The following is a 17,347-nucleotide window of genomic DNA, read 5'->3' on the forward strand; positions in this document are numbered from 1 at the left end:
AAGTGGCTTAAGATGACATAGAGACTCAAAAACTTTGTATGAAAAACTCATGAAAATAGTATAATGTTAAGAATAACAGGTTTGATTTCATGGTACTTAATCAATGTGTATAATCTCCAAATGAGGATACAAATTTTCTTAGATGTGACTGAAGAGATTGCTCACCATGTCCAAGAGCTGCACATCAGCTGCATTTGTAGGTCAGCCAAACTCAGTATTGCAGTCCTCAGTCTGTTGCTTAGATCCAGTGCATGTGGATCTGAGTGGGGAAATTTTTGGTGTAGGAGTCTCTTGCAGCTGCTGTGAAAGACAGTGCATGGGAAGGAGGACGTGATTGATCATCACACAGCTCCAGTTCCCCGATCTGTTGTGTTCCCCTGGCAAATAATTCCCTCTTCCCAGTGGTGGTGATGTTTCTTCTGTATGTAGGATCACTGCACAAATGGATTTGCACATGTAGGCAAAATAGCAAATACTCTTTTTTAAACTGCTTTGGTAGAGGCCTTCCTTGAATAAATTCTTGTTGTGACCCTCTTGTGCCCCTGGTAATGCTAGCAGCATACTTATCTGGTTGGTATTTTGAACCTTGTGGTAGAGGTCCTGTTGATCTTCCTTCCCTTCCACTTTGTTCCAATTTACATGTATTAAAATGGTCATCTTGACCATATTGTCAATCCAAGGCCATATCCTTTGTAGATGCATAAGGATAGAGAGCAGTAATTTTCTCTAATAACCAAACCATTGATGCATTCTCCATAGTGGAGCACAGCAAATCTCCAAGTGTCAGGAAGTGAATTTTGAATTGAAAATAGATATCCTGTGATCAGTGGGTTAGCAGGAATAATCTCATCCAGATGAATAGAGGGAAATTGCTTGTGTCACTGGAGGGCCTGGCAGCAATGCACCATTTACTGGGTGTTACTTGAATCTTTGTGTTCTGTGGCTGGAGCTCTTCATAATAAATTGTGAAACATCAAGGAACTTGCTGGAGATCAAGGGAAGAAATTGCTTTATCTCAGCTGCAGTACTGATAGAACATTCTACATTTTGTATGTGGAGAATTGCACTCATTATTTTAGCTGTCTGAAGTTCTCTTGCTATAAATGAATGTTGCTGCTGCTCATGGGTTTCCAAGGCCATCTTCAGCCTGAGGAGCCACCAGGCTTTTTTTCTCTGCCACAGCCTCAAAGACAGAAATAGCAAGTTTGCTCTGAAATAGAGAAATAGGTGTTCTAGGAGTCCAGAGATGAATGGTGATTCTTAAGCCATGCTTGCAAGGGTATGAACCAGATTCTGTGCCCAATTTTTTTTTCTGTTAGAAGGAGCCACTGAATAAACCTTAATTTCCCAGATGATATCCTACCAAATACTGGAAAATAATCTTTTCCAGGAGAACTGATTGTAATAAAAATTAAAACATGTCTTATTTGAAACTTCCTAATTAACAAAGGCCAACATATTTGAAAATCAGCAATGGTGTTTATCTCAGAATGCTTGTTTCTCCTAAAATACTGCTTATGTGTTACATTTGTAGGTTTGATATCTGTGTTTATGCTCAACATGTCCATATTAATACATTTTACAGATATGGAAACCAGATTTTTTTAAAACAAAATTTAATAATTATTTAAACAATTCTTTGTGCATACCTATGAGCACCTAAGTCTTTAGAGGGCATTTTTAGCTTGTAGTAAGACACTATGAAAGTGTGATCCTATTAATAGCTTACAAGTCTGGCCACATGTGGGATCTGACATACTGTGTTCCCATGAAATAACTTCTAGCACTATGTTATGCTTTTTTCTCTAAAAATAGTACAGGGATTTGTAGGCAATCCGTACAATTAGCATCTAACGACTTAATATTGTATTTTAAAATACATCTAGGAAAATAAACAAAAATGTTACAAGTAAACATAACATATGGTTCTTTTTTTAATCTCTACTTTAGGACGACGTAGACAGTCTAAACCCAGTTCTCAGGGATAACCCGCAGTTACATGAGGAGGTAAAAGCCTGGGTAAAGGAACAAAAGGTTCAGGAGATTTTTATGCAAGGTAATTATGTGGGAAATTGTGTTATTTATATTCTGTGTTAGCTAGTTTAAGGCCATTACATGTGTGGGACTCATCCCATAGCATTTGTGATATAATGGAGAATATATTTTTTAACTTGGAAGTTATTTTTTGGAAGTATTTGTTAATACAAGGAAACAAGACTGTTAAGAAGCTGTTGGTGTTTGCTTCAGACTGTTCTTAACTTGTTTTATGTGTTAGTGATTACAGCAAAAGCTGAATATCATTAGTCTGAATGTAGATATTTATATAAAGTTTGTTGTGAAAATAAGTGTGTATGAATGGCCTCCACACACATTTTGGCATGTTTAAAACTGTTCTGTGCTCTGTTAGTGTTACTGTTATGTGTGATAACTTCTCAGATACCTGTCTGTGCTTGTAGTTCTTCACAGTTCTGTCACAGATGAAGAATACTTTCAGATCCCCACCCCACGCTCTCACCCCCTGAGTGAAAAGTTGCTTTCGAACCAGTTACAATTTGTAACTCAATTCTAATGCTGGGAGGTTGCAGAAAAAGCTGTGTACAATAATATTTGCGTTGTAGATACAAGTTACAAGAAAACCAGAGTGAATTTGAAGAAATTATCTTGGTGCCATCTTGCTGATAGTAAAAATACTGGATGCATTTGCAGCATATTCATTAAGTTTCAGGAAGCTCTGCAGAGGAGTTCCTATTACTAGGAGGCAGAAACGAACCTCTGTGGGTCTGGCTAAAATCCCCAGGAAAGAAGTTTGAGAACAAAAATTCTTAAGCAGTCATTTTGTAAATGAAGATTAGGAGGGAAGCTGTAAATAATGAGATATTTTAAGGATGGCTCTGAGGTTTCCTTGCTGTCTAGTCTCTTTGATAAAACCAAGATCAGAAGACAAAAAGAATATGGTAAGTATAATACTGGCCTTAGAGTAAAAAACTTGTGTCTTTCCTTCTGTGGAGTCTCTAATTTGACTAGACATGATTCTTATGGGCCACAGAAAAAGGACGCTGAAAAAATCAACACGTGGAATTGTTTAGATAGTAAGTTGGCATGTTGGTATGTTAGTCATTTTAGATTTTACTTTTGATATCATCAGATGCAATACAAGTTAATAGTCTGTTGATGAAATTTACAGACAAAACTGGATTGAGAGATGATGCAAAATCAAGTCAGGGTTATCTGAAAAGGAAACTGAAGTTGAGCTGGTTTATTGTATTTCGTTAGAGTAACGACAGTTAGACTATTGTAAAAGTCTCTGTGTACCTTGGTACAGAATCAGTAGTTGAGCAAAGCTCCAGCAGTGTATTGAAGTAGTCATGTAGATGAGACTGCCAGCCCATCACCCTCACAACTCTCTCCCATCATTCCAGGGTCTGTGTTTTTGTCTTCATAGATACAGATTCTCACACAGAGGTTTCTGTGCTTAGAAGTGCACAAATGAACAATAATATAGATGATAAGATGTAATATAGATGTAGTAATATAGATAATAAGATGAATCTCCTGCCAATGTTGTCCTCATCTGAGGAGAAGCTTTGGATCCAGTCGCTCCCCTGATGTGATGTGTGACCTGAGGGGACACGTGCTCCTCTCTGGGGCCTTGGCCTCAGCCCCATGGGGTGGTGGTCAGGCAGCAGAGACTGCTGTCACATTCTGCCTGCCCAGAATCTGCTCCTGCTCACACAGACTTTGCACTGGCATCAACCTTCCAGTGACTTACTTACACTCAGCCCTCTGACAGTGCTAGCTGCTGTCATCTGGTCATGTTCTCTTCCTTTTCTCCTCCTCTCTTCTCTGGTTTGCTTCACCTCCTCCATTTTCTTGTTCCCTGCAATTTAAGCTACATTTTCGCCTCTGCCTTGTCTAGATGCATCTGTTAAGGTTATTACCACATTCTCGTACTTCATCCTCTACAATATTTTTAGTATCCTGCCTTTTCCTTGTTTTCTGTGATGCTGAAATCTTCATACCATAACTTAGTATTTCATACTTTGACTTTTGCAGTTAAAACACAGTTTATCTGAAGAAAGAGGAGGGTCGGATAGAAACATTAAAATCTGGTTCCAAATATTTGGAAAGGAGCATGCCAATTTGAGGAGGGAGAATTTTAGTCAAAACCAGTCCAATTATTTACAAGAACGAGACGAAAGAAAAAAATTGGCCCCTTTAACTTCTCCTTTGGGCGGCAGTCACAGCAGCATGCTTTGCAGTGGAGATTGTAACTTTGGCAGGAAAGCAGTTTGTTCCTTGTTTAATAAAAAATGAAACTCCTCCCAAACTTGGCCAAGTTGAAAGCTTTTGGGACAAATAAAACTGGTTCAAGGAACATAGTGAAGTGTCTTTGATTTTTAACAATTAAAAGGTTTGATTTCTTTCTTCCGATTAGTTTTTTATCATTACAATCTCAGACTGCATGTGTAATAATCCTCCTGAAACACTGTGTGTGCTTCAGCTCTGAACATATTTTCTCATAGTACTGCACAGGCTGTTTCAACAATGTGTAGCTGGAGTGATTCAGCCAGGGACTGGAGACAAAGCCAGGCTTTTCCTGTAATGGCTGCTTGTGGCTGGGCTGGGCTGGAGCTGAGCTGGTCTGTGTTGTGGGACTGCAGTTCAGTCTTTCTCCTTCTTCCTGTCATCCCATCAGCATGTAAGAAAAAAAAAACCCAACCCACTGTTTTTAAAGGTAGATAAACTCTCTTTTAAAAATAGATAGGGTAACAGCTGGAATGAAGGATGGACGCAGAGTAGAACAAGGAGTAAGAAGGAAGAAATTGGCCCTGGGTCAATATAGGGGAGTATGGGAGAAGCTGGAAGCTGTTGGAGAAGGAAGGATGGAGCTTGTAAGCTGAGAAGACTGGGGGAAAGGACTTAGAAGCTAGTGGCCTGGAGTCACAGTAATGCTAAAATGAGACAAGAAGCTGGGGGGATGCTGGTTCTGCTTATGCAAGAGACTGAAAATCATTGTGCAGTTAGCAGTGGGATGCAGGAGAGGAGGAGATTGGATAGGAAAGTAGGAATGGCAAATTTGCACAAAGAGACACAGGCAGAATTTTACTGAGACTGTCTGAATAAGGCAGAGCTTTGGGACAACCCTTAAAAGTTCAAGATGTGAGAATGTGGATGGGTCAGGCAGTCAGAAGTGTGGGAGCTGAGCTGGAGGCGTTCTGCAGGGTCATATGGAGTAAGGGTTGGAGAGAAGCCATCAGGAAATGTGTCCCCATGGGAACCCTGTCTGGTCCAAGACCAGAAATGTGAGACATAAGTCTGTAGATTCTTCCTCCATTTCTGCCCATATGTACCTGTGATTGGCAGTGCCTGTGCTGGCACACTTGTGGCCCTTGTCTGTGCTGCTGGAAACACACAACGGGCACCAGTTAAGGTAGCTCAGGGGGTTCAGGAGGTCTCAGTGTTTCAGTTGTGCCATGAATGACGTGCATGGGGGTAAGAAGACTACTGTGGTGTGGTATTTCTCTTCCCAGCTGGTTTTAAAAATGATAGAGTCACATGCAAAAAGTATTTCTAGAGACTACTTTGAATAATTACTGCTTTTACACTTCTCTTGATCTGTCAAATCTTGACATTAGAAACAGTCCTTGCAGTAGCACACTGTCACATGCAGGGGGGATAACAGACCCAGTTGTGTGATCCTGGATATTTTTTTTACGAGAGAAAGCTGTCACCTGTGAGGTCCCTGGCCTGTTTGCTGCAGATGTTTGAGCTTGCTTAATATATTGGGCAGGGCTTGGAAAAACTCATCTTTAGGAAAGACAGGGAAATTCTGGCCTTGCTTGTGTGGTTCAGCAACTGAGCAGTCTTAAATCACTTAAGTGAGGCTGTTTGTAGGTTGTCACTGAATGGTTTTTCCTCCCTTCCTGTTTGCCTGACCTGGGACCCGAGGTTTGATTGCACAAGTAGCAAAGCCCACACAGTTGGAACTGAGCTTGGTGGCAGTGTTGCTTGGTTATACAAAATGCCATATAAACACCAAGTGCAGTGACACTTAAGAGTTCCAGTGATCAAGTAAGACATTGAATATGAATAAAACTGTTAAGTCTTGATTTTTTGGGTCTTGAAACAAACTGTAAAATAGGTACTGTATCACAATAGCTCCCCATCCCCATGGGCTTTTGGAGGTGAGTTATACTGAGCTTTGCAAAATGTGTGAGGTTTCTTCGGATTTGGTATGTCTGAAAACAGGAGCTGAAGTGTTCATAGTGTGTGTGTGCTTGAATGTTCTGTGTGGCCATAGCAGTCACGGGATCATTCCACTGCCTTTCTGCTTGCTGTAATAGAGAGAAACTCTGTGGTCACTTATGGGAAAGACTTGGCAGATGCAGAGCCTAACCACCAAGATGTAAATCTTTTAGCCAGCAAAGCAGCTGGGCATGTGACTAGCCTGTTAGATGGCTTCTGTATAACCTGCTGTTGCCACTTTTCTAGCCTTTCAGATTACTTTTCTGTGGTTGCTGTTCGTAGGCAGGAATTTTCCCATCATGTGTCATCATGGTTGCAGAAAGATTTAGTTAGATAAGAAAATTCTATGTTGAAAATGTTAGCAGAATTAACCTTAAAGCGTACTTACATGGATCATTTGCATTTCAAAATGTCTTCCTGAATCTGTGGTTAGCTGTCCATGCCATGTGCACTATATATTTGCCGTGAAGCTTAAAAAAAAAGTAGGAAAATAATTCATGTATGCTTTTTTTTTTTCTACATTCCTCAATGGCTTTTTTATTTCTTCCCCTTCCAAAGGTCCGTACTCCTTAAATGGTTATAGGGTGAGAGTGTACAGACAGGATTCTGCCACCCAGTGGTTCACTGGCATCATCACTCACCATGATCTCTTCACCCGCACTATGGTGGTTATGAATGACCAGGTGAGTTGATGGATGATACTCACAAAAAAAGCTGCAAGTCAGCTGTACCTTGGGAGGTGCTAATTTTTGTTGGTAGCACTCAGAATCACACCACGTTGGTTCCATTCCAGCAGGCTGAGGGTATCACTGCACTGAAACTACAGCACAACTGCATTGGGCTGTCAGTTAAATCCTCCTGAAGCTGAATATTTGTGCAGTGATATGATTAATACCAGTCCTGCAGTTTGTTCTGCTGTTGCTCTTTGACTGTTGAAGTCTTTGAAGTAAAGCAATTCAGTTTGAAGAACTGGTCTTCCCTGTCTGCTCTGTTGAGAATTTCTTTTGCCAAGAATGAAATCTTTCAGCATTGCAGTAATGGTTACCTTTTCCAAGCAGTTGAAATAGTCACTTTCTGCAATTGATTGAATTAAGCATTTACTGCAGCCCCAATTTATATTTGCTGTGGTAGGTTTTAGTTTTATTATGGAATTCGATGTTGCAGAAAGAGTTAATACTGGTATTTTTAATGGCAGTAATGAATTCTATTTCAGGAGGGTAGGGTGATGACTCAACAGTAATAGAGTGAATGACCCATCTGCCTTGAAATGACTGACAAAACCATGTGTGACAATAAAAATTTAAGACTAGTCTATTACTCAGACAAATTCTTTCCCTTAATTTGTTCAAATTAGTATTCCCCAAATGTTACTTTTTTCACTTTGTGCCATGTCCTTTGAAGATACGGTTAACAGTTCCTACTTTATGAAGTATTTCTCACTAAAATAATGTTCAACAGTTCTAGAGTTCTTCTTTCCAGTCATTTTGGTTCTGGTAGCAGTTTTTCTTCTGTTGAAAGCAGTACTGTAATGTACTTCCACAGTATAATTTATAGTGTATTAAATTCTATAAAATATTTTTATATTGTAATTATTGCTTAGGGGTTATTCGATGAATAGCTTGTTAAATCTCAAATTTACAGGTTAGTGAAGGGGGAAGGAATGGGTGGTGGGATACTTTTAGCTTTTTTTAAAAAAAATTATTTTTACAATGGCATGTAAAGACACATTTGCTTTGGTTTGACACTGTTCCCAGCATTTGTTGTGTCATATGTCAGTTCTGCTTGTCAGGATTAAGTAGGCTTTTCTCTGATTAGTCTTTAGCACACAAAATAGACTGGTGAACACTGGTACAGAAAATACAGATTAGGCATTGTCTGAACATCTGTGGATTGTTATTTTCTCTCTTCTCTTTTTTTTTTTTTTTTTTTTTTACATAAACCAGGTGTTAGAACCTCAGAATGTTGATCCTTCTATGGTTCAGATGACCTTTCTAGATGATGTTGTTCACTCTTTGTTGAAAGGTGAAAACATTGGCATCACTTCACGCCGACGGTCTCGTTCCAACCAGAACAGCAACACAGTTCACGTAGATACATTTATCTTTTTACCTAAGTATTTTCATATATTGCAAATGTTAAAAATATATGTTTAAAGACACTAATTAACATTGCATTTAAGTCAATTAATAACAAATTATTTTTAGGGTCATTATACACGTGCACAAGCAAATAGTCCCAGACCAGCAATGAACTCCCAAGCTGCAGCACCAAGACAGAATTCTCACCAGCACCAGCAACAGAGGAATACTCGGCCAAATAAGAGAAAAGGCTCTGATAGCAGCATGCCTGATGAAGAGAAGATGAAAGATGAAAGATATGATTATATAGGTCGAGGAGGTAAAAGTGGTTAATGGAAAGGGTGGGAGAGCTTCCTAAAACTGTATTAGACTGAAAATCTGATAGCTGTGTTTTTATCTTTTGCAGAAAACCCCAAAACCAAAAATAAACACTTTGTTAGTAAAAGAAGAAAACCTGAAGAAGATGAAAAAAAACTAAATGTGAAGAGACTGCGGACAGACAACATCTCAGATTATTCTGAGAGCAGTGACTCGGAGATTTCAAATAAAAGATTAACAGATTCATCCTCGGAGCAGAATTCAGAAAATGAGTTAAAAAGCAAGAACTCTTCAAAGATAAATGGAGAAGAAGGAAAATCCCAAACCACTGAGGGAGTAGAACAAACACTAACAGATAGACAGTCTCCATGGGATGAGGTGCAGCAGGATAAAAACCATGAAGAGACAGAAAGACTGAAGTCATCGGTCTTGGATCATCAGGAAAAATCTTCACTCCATGCAGCGGAGCAGCCAACAATTTATGAGCAGAATGCCAAGGATCCACCTGTTCAAGAGTGTAATGCAGAAAAACATCATACTGTGGAGTTAAAAAATGAGCAGTTTTTACCCAGGCCTCCTACTCCTAAGTGTGCTGTTGATGTTACTAATAAAAACAACTCTGAAAAGGAGAACCAGGATAATGCTGCAAGTACCTTTGGTTTGCAAACAGTTCAGAAAATAGAATCTCACGGCAGTGATTTAAAGCAGCAATTTGCAAATGCAAATTTCCTCGAAGCAAGAAAACAGGAAGCCGATCAAAGTTGGGTTAGCAGTGTTGGTAAAACGGATTTGATGCAACCTGGGGTTGTAAAAACAGTACCAGTAAATGAACACTTAAATTCTGAAAAAGTGCAGTATGGCTCATTTATGTCTTCGTTAAACGTAGCTTCTCTAGCAGAAGAGAGTAAACTGCGTAAACAAAGTCCAGTCCCCGATTCTGTGAAGTCAAAATCTAGTGCTTCAGTTGATCATCCTAAAACAAAGTCACCTGATGTTAAGCCTAAATTCACCCAATCTTCTGATACTGTGAAGTCGAAGGTTAGTTCCCAAAACAGCCATGCTACTGGATTAACAAGGTCAGCCAATAAAACTGATCATGATTTGCCTAGGTCTAGTTTTCATCCGGTTCCAGCTAGAGTTAGTGCTCTAGAAGCTACTAAGAGTCCTCTTATCATTGACAAGAATGAACATTTCACAGTATACAGGGACCCCACTCTGATTGGACAAGAAACAGGAACTAATCACATTTCACCTTACTTGCATCAGCATAATTATCCTCTGCATTCCTCATCCCACCGAACCTGTTTAAATCCAAACGCACATCATCCTGCATTAACTGGTTCATCCCATCTGCTCGCTGGGTCTTCAGCTCAGGCTCCCTTGTCCGCTATTAACCCTCACCCCCTTAGCAGCGCATCCCACCATTCTGTTCATCACCCTCATCTACTTCCCGCAGTGTTGCCCGGAGTGCCTGCTGCCTCCCTGCTGGGTGCCCACCCGCGACTAGAGACTGCTCATGCTAGCAGCTTAAGCCATTTGGCATTAGCACACCAGCAGCAGCAACAGATGTTACAACACCAGTCTCCACATCTTCTCGGACAAGCTCACCCTTCTGCTTCCTATAATCAGCTAGGGCTTTATCCAATTATTTGGCAGTATCCAAATGGAACACATGCTTACTCAGGACTCGGTCTGCCCTCCTCCAAATGGGTCCACCCAGAAACTCCTGTTAACACGGAGGCTTCCTTGAGAAGGGTAAGTTGAGATCCTTTCTTGATGACGTATTTAGCTGGGCCTGGTGTCTCCCGGCAGTGATTTCCTAGGTACAGATGTGGTCGTTTGTGTCACACTGAGTAATGTTGTGATGGTGGGGTTTTTCAGTAGGCAGAGAAGTAGGACTGGAACTACAGCAGTAACCACTGTCTCATGGTGGATGTGTGTAGGGCGTTTTTCCAGACCTTGATTTCCTAAGAATTCTAAAGAAAGATGAAATGTTTGATTTTAATTTATGACTAAGGGTGAGGTCAGCCAGCATGTTTGCGAACTCAGGTTCACAGGGTAAATATTTGCTGCCTGAAACTGTGTACCATTGTGTAAGTGAAATATTAGGAGAGGTGAGACAGTTGTCTTCATAGTGAAATTTCATGCATGCTCACTGGTGAAAGACTAAGGAAGGAGTACTAAATCCAGTGGGAAGTTCTGGAGAGAAATACTCCTGCATTTCTAAATGTTTCAAGCACACTGTACACCCATTTCTCTTGTCTTTACACCTATCTGTGTACCCTTTCTTGGAGTGTTATTTTCTCCCCTTCTTTTTCTTGTTGACACACATCTCTGCCTTCCCATCTGCTTTCCACTCCTCTGTATTCAAGTCAGGGTGATTCCTCTCTCTGTCTGCTGAGTGTAACCACTGCAGTCTCAGAAGAAGTGGTTTGTGTTTTTCAGTCTAGTGCCCAGTGTGGTGGTGGGGTTTGGCAGGCAGACGTGGCAATTACAGGAAAGGTTTTCTTAGCTCCTGAAGGCTTGGGATATGGCATGCTCACTGCAGGCACCTCAGAGGAATAGTGTAAGATGAAGCATGTGTAGTGCAGACAGAAACTTTGGAGAGCTTTACTGCCAGCTTCAATTAAACCACCATCGAGCATGTGCATACTGATCTTTAGAGGCTTTCAACTTGGCCTAATTTGGGCAGATTTTCACAGGGACCACAAAAGGCATGTCACTGACAGTGGTCCTTCTGCCAAATTGTAAGCCTTTGTGTCAAAGCTTGGCCTTCTGAATGGTTAGAAAGATTTTTTTTTCTTTTCTTTTTTTTTCATCATGGGGAAAGCTGTTCCTCCCCAGGTTCATTCTTAAAAAAAAAGCCAAACCATTGTGGCTAAGTGTTTCCCAAAACAGTCAGTTTGAGTTGACCTTGTAATATGAAGTGAGTTTGATGTAAAATGTGATAAAATCAAAATGTAGCAGTGAAGAAAAGCCTAAGAGGAAAAGATAGGTAGATTTATCTTTTCGTGTTGCTGCCTGCTCCACCCTATACAGAAGTCCATTTTAAAAGAACTTATGATAGACGTTGTTTTCACTTTGACTGCCTGAAGAATGCAGCCCTGCATACTGAAGCACGTAGCTTTTTAATTATGTTGATATGTGGCAATTGTCTTGTGGTGACTTGTCTTCTGGCTCTTGCGCTGGAGGCCTTTTTTAAATAGATCTTAGAAACCCAGAATGGGCGTTTCCAAGGTCGGTTTGCATGGATGCCACAATCACAGAAAGGGATCTGTCTTTGAGCTGTAAGAGCAGCAGCAGCAGCAGCCACCCTTGGCTCAGGGCTGAGCCATGTCTCTGAGCTGAAGGAAGCGTGCCCCAATCCCACCTTTCCCTGCTGTCCTTGGGGGGCTGTGGCAGCTCCCATGTTTGGGCTGGGCAGTAGATGGTGCAGGTGGAGTCAGGAAGCTGTTTGAGCAATGCTTGGTGCTCAGGCAGATGTTCCCCAGCTCCTCTAGGGAGAAGGTGACGGGCCTTCTTTGCATAATACTTTAATGCAGCTTACAGGCTGCTCGTGGGAACTCCCCACAGCGTGGGAACTCCTGGCCGAGGAAACGTGCGCACTAAAACTGTCAGCACAAACCCAAGTGGCTGCTTTAAATATTCAAAAACACAGAAATCAGAACTTCAAAGTTGTAGCACCTGCAGATCTATGCTGTGCTGTGTGCATGTGTCATGAGAGCTCTTGGCTCCCTTTCTGCTGCAGCAGTTCCCAACTGGAGTTGCCAAGTCAGAGGAGAAGGATAGGGATGGACTGGTGAGGAGTGTGGGGAGGGGAAGGAGGTGGGGATGGACAAGCACCGCGAGGCTTTGGGGTGTGCACAAAAGGTCACTCTTGTCCCCAGTCCCGTCTTGGCTTGTCCCCAGCACTTGAGCCCCACTTAACAGGTGTCCTGCTTTTCCTCTCTGCTGTGTGTGCTTCTCATAAGCCGGTCTCCTAATAGAGGGGGGAGAGAGAGAGGGCAAGAGGAGAAAGGACCAGGAGCAGCTCTCTTTCTGCATGGTGTTACACAAGTTTCAATAAAGATCAGAAAATAGAAACTTAACAAAGAAGTAGATTAAAACGTAGTTTCATAGGTTAAGATTTACCACTGTGTCTGAGCAAGGAGGCCTCCCTTTGGAGTGTTTAGGTATACAGCATAAAATTGGGCTGTGTGTTTGCCGTGCTGCACAGTATGGGGAGTGTGTACATTTATGGTTTTAATAGCGTGATGATGATGATCAAGCCAAATAAAAATGCCTGACTAAATAAAGCAGATTAATTAGGATTATCATACTTAATCATTTGGTTGGGACAGGAGAGAAACAATCCAGGAAAGAGATACTTACATCCCTTTTATTGAGATTTATCATAAGGCTGGAGATAAAATTGCTTCTAGAAATATCAAGCCATAGTTGTATTTTTAAAGAAATACTTCATGCAATTCTTTGAAGAGGCAATGGTCTTTTTACTAGTGAATATAAGTGTTGTCAGATTGTCATTGGTTTGTTAATTTTGATGAGCTTGAGATGCTGTTCTGGAATTAACTGCCCATCCTGAGTACTTGGAAATTAAATGGTTCTGAGAATGCTTGTGAAATGTGTAAAGTGCTTTGTATGCTGATAGTCTAGAGGAAGTACAATCATATTTTATTTCGTTGGTCAGAAAAGTGACTTGAAATGTTAAATTTTATTTACTGTCTATGATTTGGTACTGAAATATATTACTTTACTTTGATCATTGGTAGGACTTGGTAGAGTTACCCTTGTGGTCCCATGATTATTTTGAAATCGGATTTAATTTTTTGTTTTGGTTGGTGTCAACAGAATACTCCCAGCCCCTGGTTACACCAGCCCACCCCAGTGACCTCAGCTGACAGCCTTGGTTTACGGAGTCACATTCCTGTGCGACCATCCAGCGCAGATCCCCTCCGGCCTCTCAAGCTGACCACGCATTCCAGCCCGCCTTTGTCCAAAGGCATTGCAGAGCATCGCAAAGAGTGAGTGTGCCATTGATCTCTCTGTGTGAGGGTGCATTTCTGCAAGTGATGTTGCATTTTAGCTTCCTTTTAGTTTATTCGTAGATGTGGGGGACACAGGCTTGTCACTGTGTTGCCTTGTTGACTTGGGGTGGTACTTGAGTTTGTGACTCATTTGAAGACTACTGAAAATTGTACTTAATATAGAGGAAAGTTTATTTTGTGTTAATAGATAATTTGGTTCAGGGCATGAGAAGAAAGGTCTTCCGTCTAGCACATGGTACTACATTCAGGCTAACCTGTGTTTGCTTAACCTTTCTTCAAACAGAGAACTGGAGAGGAAAGCTTTTGCTGAACCTTTGCGTTCTGTCACCACTGTGCCAGTGAAGAGTGAGCTGGAGCAGAGCAGAACGCAGACAGCGAAGGAGAGCCATATGCACAGACATTATGCAGATCCAATGTTGAACCAGCTGCCAAGGCCACCACAGGAGACTGGGGAGCGACTGAGCAAATACAAAGAAGAACACAGGCGGATACTCCAAGAAAGTATTGAAGTTGCTCCTTTTACGGCTAAAATAAAGGCACTGGAGGGAGAGAGAGAGAACTACTCCAGGGTAACATCCTTATCTTCAAGTCCCAAAAGCCATTCAGCAAAGTATGACAAAGATGCTGAACGCTCTGTGTCAGAACTGTACAAAATGAAGCATTCAGTTCCACAGAATTTGCCACAGAGTAACTATTTCACTACCTTGTCTAACAGTGTAGTAAATGAACCACCAAGATCGTACCCATCAAAGGAAGCTTCAGGTGTATATGTTGATAAGCAAACTAATTGTCCTTCAACAGCAGCTAGTGCCCAGGCTCTCCCCTCCTACATTTCTTCCCTTTCAAAACCGCCGCCTTTAATTAAGCACCAACCGGAAAGTGAAGGCTCTGCAAGCAAGATACCCGAGCAGCTTTCACAGTCAGTGCAGTCTCACTCGGTAAATTCTTTCAGAAGTGACAGCAGGAGCCCTACTCAGTTGTCAGTCTCATCTACAAATACACTCCGGAGTATGCCTGCCTTGCATAGGGCCCCTGTGTTTCACCCTCCTGTGCACCAGAACCTGGAGAAGAAGGAGAGCAGCTACAGCAGCCTTTCACCTCCAACTCTAACCCCTGTTCAACCCGTTAATGCTGGTGGTGGCAAAATACAGGAGTTGCAGAAACCGCCAACTTTAGTACCTGAGCCCAAGGAAGCCCAAACTGTTTACAAGGGCACTTCTGAGCAGAATTTATCAGAAATGTGGAAGTCTAATAATGCCCCAAATAATGAAAAAGTGGATTGGCACACCGAAAGAATGAGTGGAAAGTCGCAGTCCGCTACAGCATCTGTTATTGTGCGTCCCCCTTCTAGCACAAAATATGAGAATGTACCAGTAATGCAGTCTGCTTCCAAAGATCGAGTCAGTGAGAGATCCTCAGCTGTGACAAATCCAGCAGATTGCCTGAAAACAGCGGAAGCCAGGGAGACTGGAAGAGTCATACTGCCAAATATGAACTCAGACAGCGCTCGCACACACTATGAAAAGAAATTTGCAGCTGTCTCACAGGGCAGCATTCCTCGTGCTGTCACTCCTACCGCGACTATCATCTGCAGCACCAAGACGGATGTCACTGCATCGGCAGCAGTGACCACCAGCGTGTCGAGCCGGGTCAGCTCTGCAGTGACGGACTCGGTGTCGAAGCGCTGTGTCCTGCGCGCCGCTGGAGAGCGCGGCCCTGAGGGCGGCCGGCCAGGGCCAGGCGCAGCCCCAGGAGTGCAAGGTCAGCACTGCAGCTCCGGTTACATCCGCTGCTGGCAGCGCTGCTCAGCCCAGCTCGGCGTTCTCCACCTCTACCGACTTTGTCCATTTGAAAAAGCACAAGGCAGCGTTGGCCGCAGCTCAGTTTAAAAGTAGCAACGCCACTGAGGCTGAGTCCAACTCTGTGAAAAATCAGACATTTTCAACCTCTCTCTCCCCAGACAGTGCTATCGTCTGTAATACAATAAACAAAGCGAACTCTGTAGGCAGTGGGCAGACTTCCCAGACGAGTCAGCCAAACTACCACACTAAACTGAAAAAGGCTTGGCTAACAAGGCATTCAGAGGAAGATAAAAACACTAATAAAAAAGATAATTCAGGGAACAGTGTTTCAGAAATTATTAAGCCGTGTAGTGTCAATTTAATAGCTTCTACATCAAATGATTTGCAAAATAACATAGATAGCAAAATTTTGGCAGATAAGTTTGCAAAGGAAGATAAGCACCCAAGGAGAAAAGGAAAACGAACGTACGAGTCTGGCTCTGAAAGTGGTGACTCTGATGAAAGCGAGAGCAAGTCAGAGCAAAGGACTAAACGGCAGCCCAAGCCAACTTACAAAAAGAAACAAAATGATTTGCAGAAAAAAAAGGGTGATACCGAGGAAGAAGTGAAACCAAATGGTGTTCTTAGCAGGAGCGCCAAAGAAAAAAGCAAGCTGAAGTTACAGAGCGGCAGTAACAGCAGTGAGTATATTAATCTGATTTGGAAGACACAGAAGTGTGTGAAGTCCAACACTCTTAATCCTGGAGGGTTTGTCATGCACCATAGCTGGGAAAAGAGCTAAAAACATGCCTGTGTAAATGAGTAGGTCCTTATTTATCTGTCTTGAGGCCATTTGAAATATCCTGGTGTAAGAAGTAGACTGTTTTGTATATCTGTGTTAACAAACTGGTTCTTGGCCTAAAAATGAGCAGTAAACCATCTCCTTCATGCTGTCCATCAGAATTGAGCAGACTGGTGCATATAGTTATGACACTTGTATTGTGCTCTATACATATATACAGATATAGATATATAGATATATATATATATATATGTTGAGGTTTTTTTATTTTAAGATCTAATGCATTTATTTTTAGATCACTGCTGGAGGGAAAGATTCTCTGTTGTTGAACTCTAATTCATCCTTTGATCAGAAAGCCAGAGGCAGTTCCTTGAGAGCCTGGTGCCACTCTGTTATGATTTGGTTAATATAATGAAAGGTTTATGGGAGAATAATTTCACACTCCTAACTAGCATGTGTAGTACATGGTGTTAACATCTCTCTTGTTTAAGGAATAAAAAATTTAGGGAAATACAAATTTCCATTTAAATGTAATACTGTAGCATATAGCAGATTGTAACTAGATTAATCTGAAAAGAGAAACTGGTCTGCCAACATAAAGGATTTTATTTAAAAACTTGCCTTATTTTTATCCCAATTTATTCTTCTCCAAGGATTCTTCTTTGTCTTTGGTCTGGTTAAGTATTAGAGAGTCTACCCTTAAATTACTTCTTCTAAGACTTTTTAAGTACAGGTAGCAAGGAAATGAGCAATACTGCCTGTAATTACATTCTGTGGCTTTTCACTGTCTGGTGTATAAAGTTACTCTTCTGGTATCTGAGAGTACTCAGTCCCTGAATTGTACTGGGTGATGGAAGTGTTGTAGTCCATCTGAAGTATTCTAGATATTTGGTCCAGTAGTAATAGTACTACTTTTTCTTTCTGCTCCCAAGTAAAGGAAAGATCAGTGCAAACAAGCCTGTAAAATCTTTGTCAGCTTCCCTTCTTAAAGTCAACTGTAAATACATATATCTAACATGTTAAGTGTTTTTGACCTTTCTGCTGTTGCAAAAGATTTTTTGTGGTAAATTTCTGCAA

General features: G+C 41.5%; 1 protein-coding gene across 1 annotated transcript in view; it reads left to right on the top strand.

Moving 5' to 3' along the window:
* The window catches only part of JMJD1C (jumonji domain containing 1C), a 159,940-nt gene that overhangs the window by 118,776 nt on the left and 23,817 nt on the right, over positions 1 to 17,347 (top strand). Inside the window, 8 exon segments of the mRNA XM_030951158.1 lie at positions 1,951 to 2,056; positions 6,805 to 6,929; positions 8,190 to 8,333; positions 8,451 to 8,643; positions 8,731 to 10,397; positions 13,491 to 13,663; positions 13,971 to 15,395; positions 15,397 to 16,169. Of these exon segments, the coding sequence (XP_030807018.1) occupies positions 1,951 to 2,056; positions 6,805 to 6,929; positions 8,190 to 8,333; positions 8,451 to 8,643; positions 8,731 to 10,397; positions 13,491 to 13,663; positions 13,971 to 15,395; positions 15,397 to 16,169 (4,606 nt within the window).

This window comes from Camarhynchus parvulus, chromosome 6 (assembly GCF_901933205.1).
Source record: "Camarhynchus parvulus chromosome 6, STF_HiC, whole genome shotgun sequence".
Taxonomy (NCBI): domain Eukaryota; kingdom Metazoa; phylum Chordata; class Aves; order Passeriformes; family Thraupidae; genus Camarhynchus; species Camarhynchus parvulus.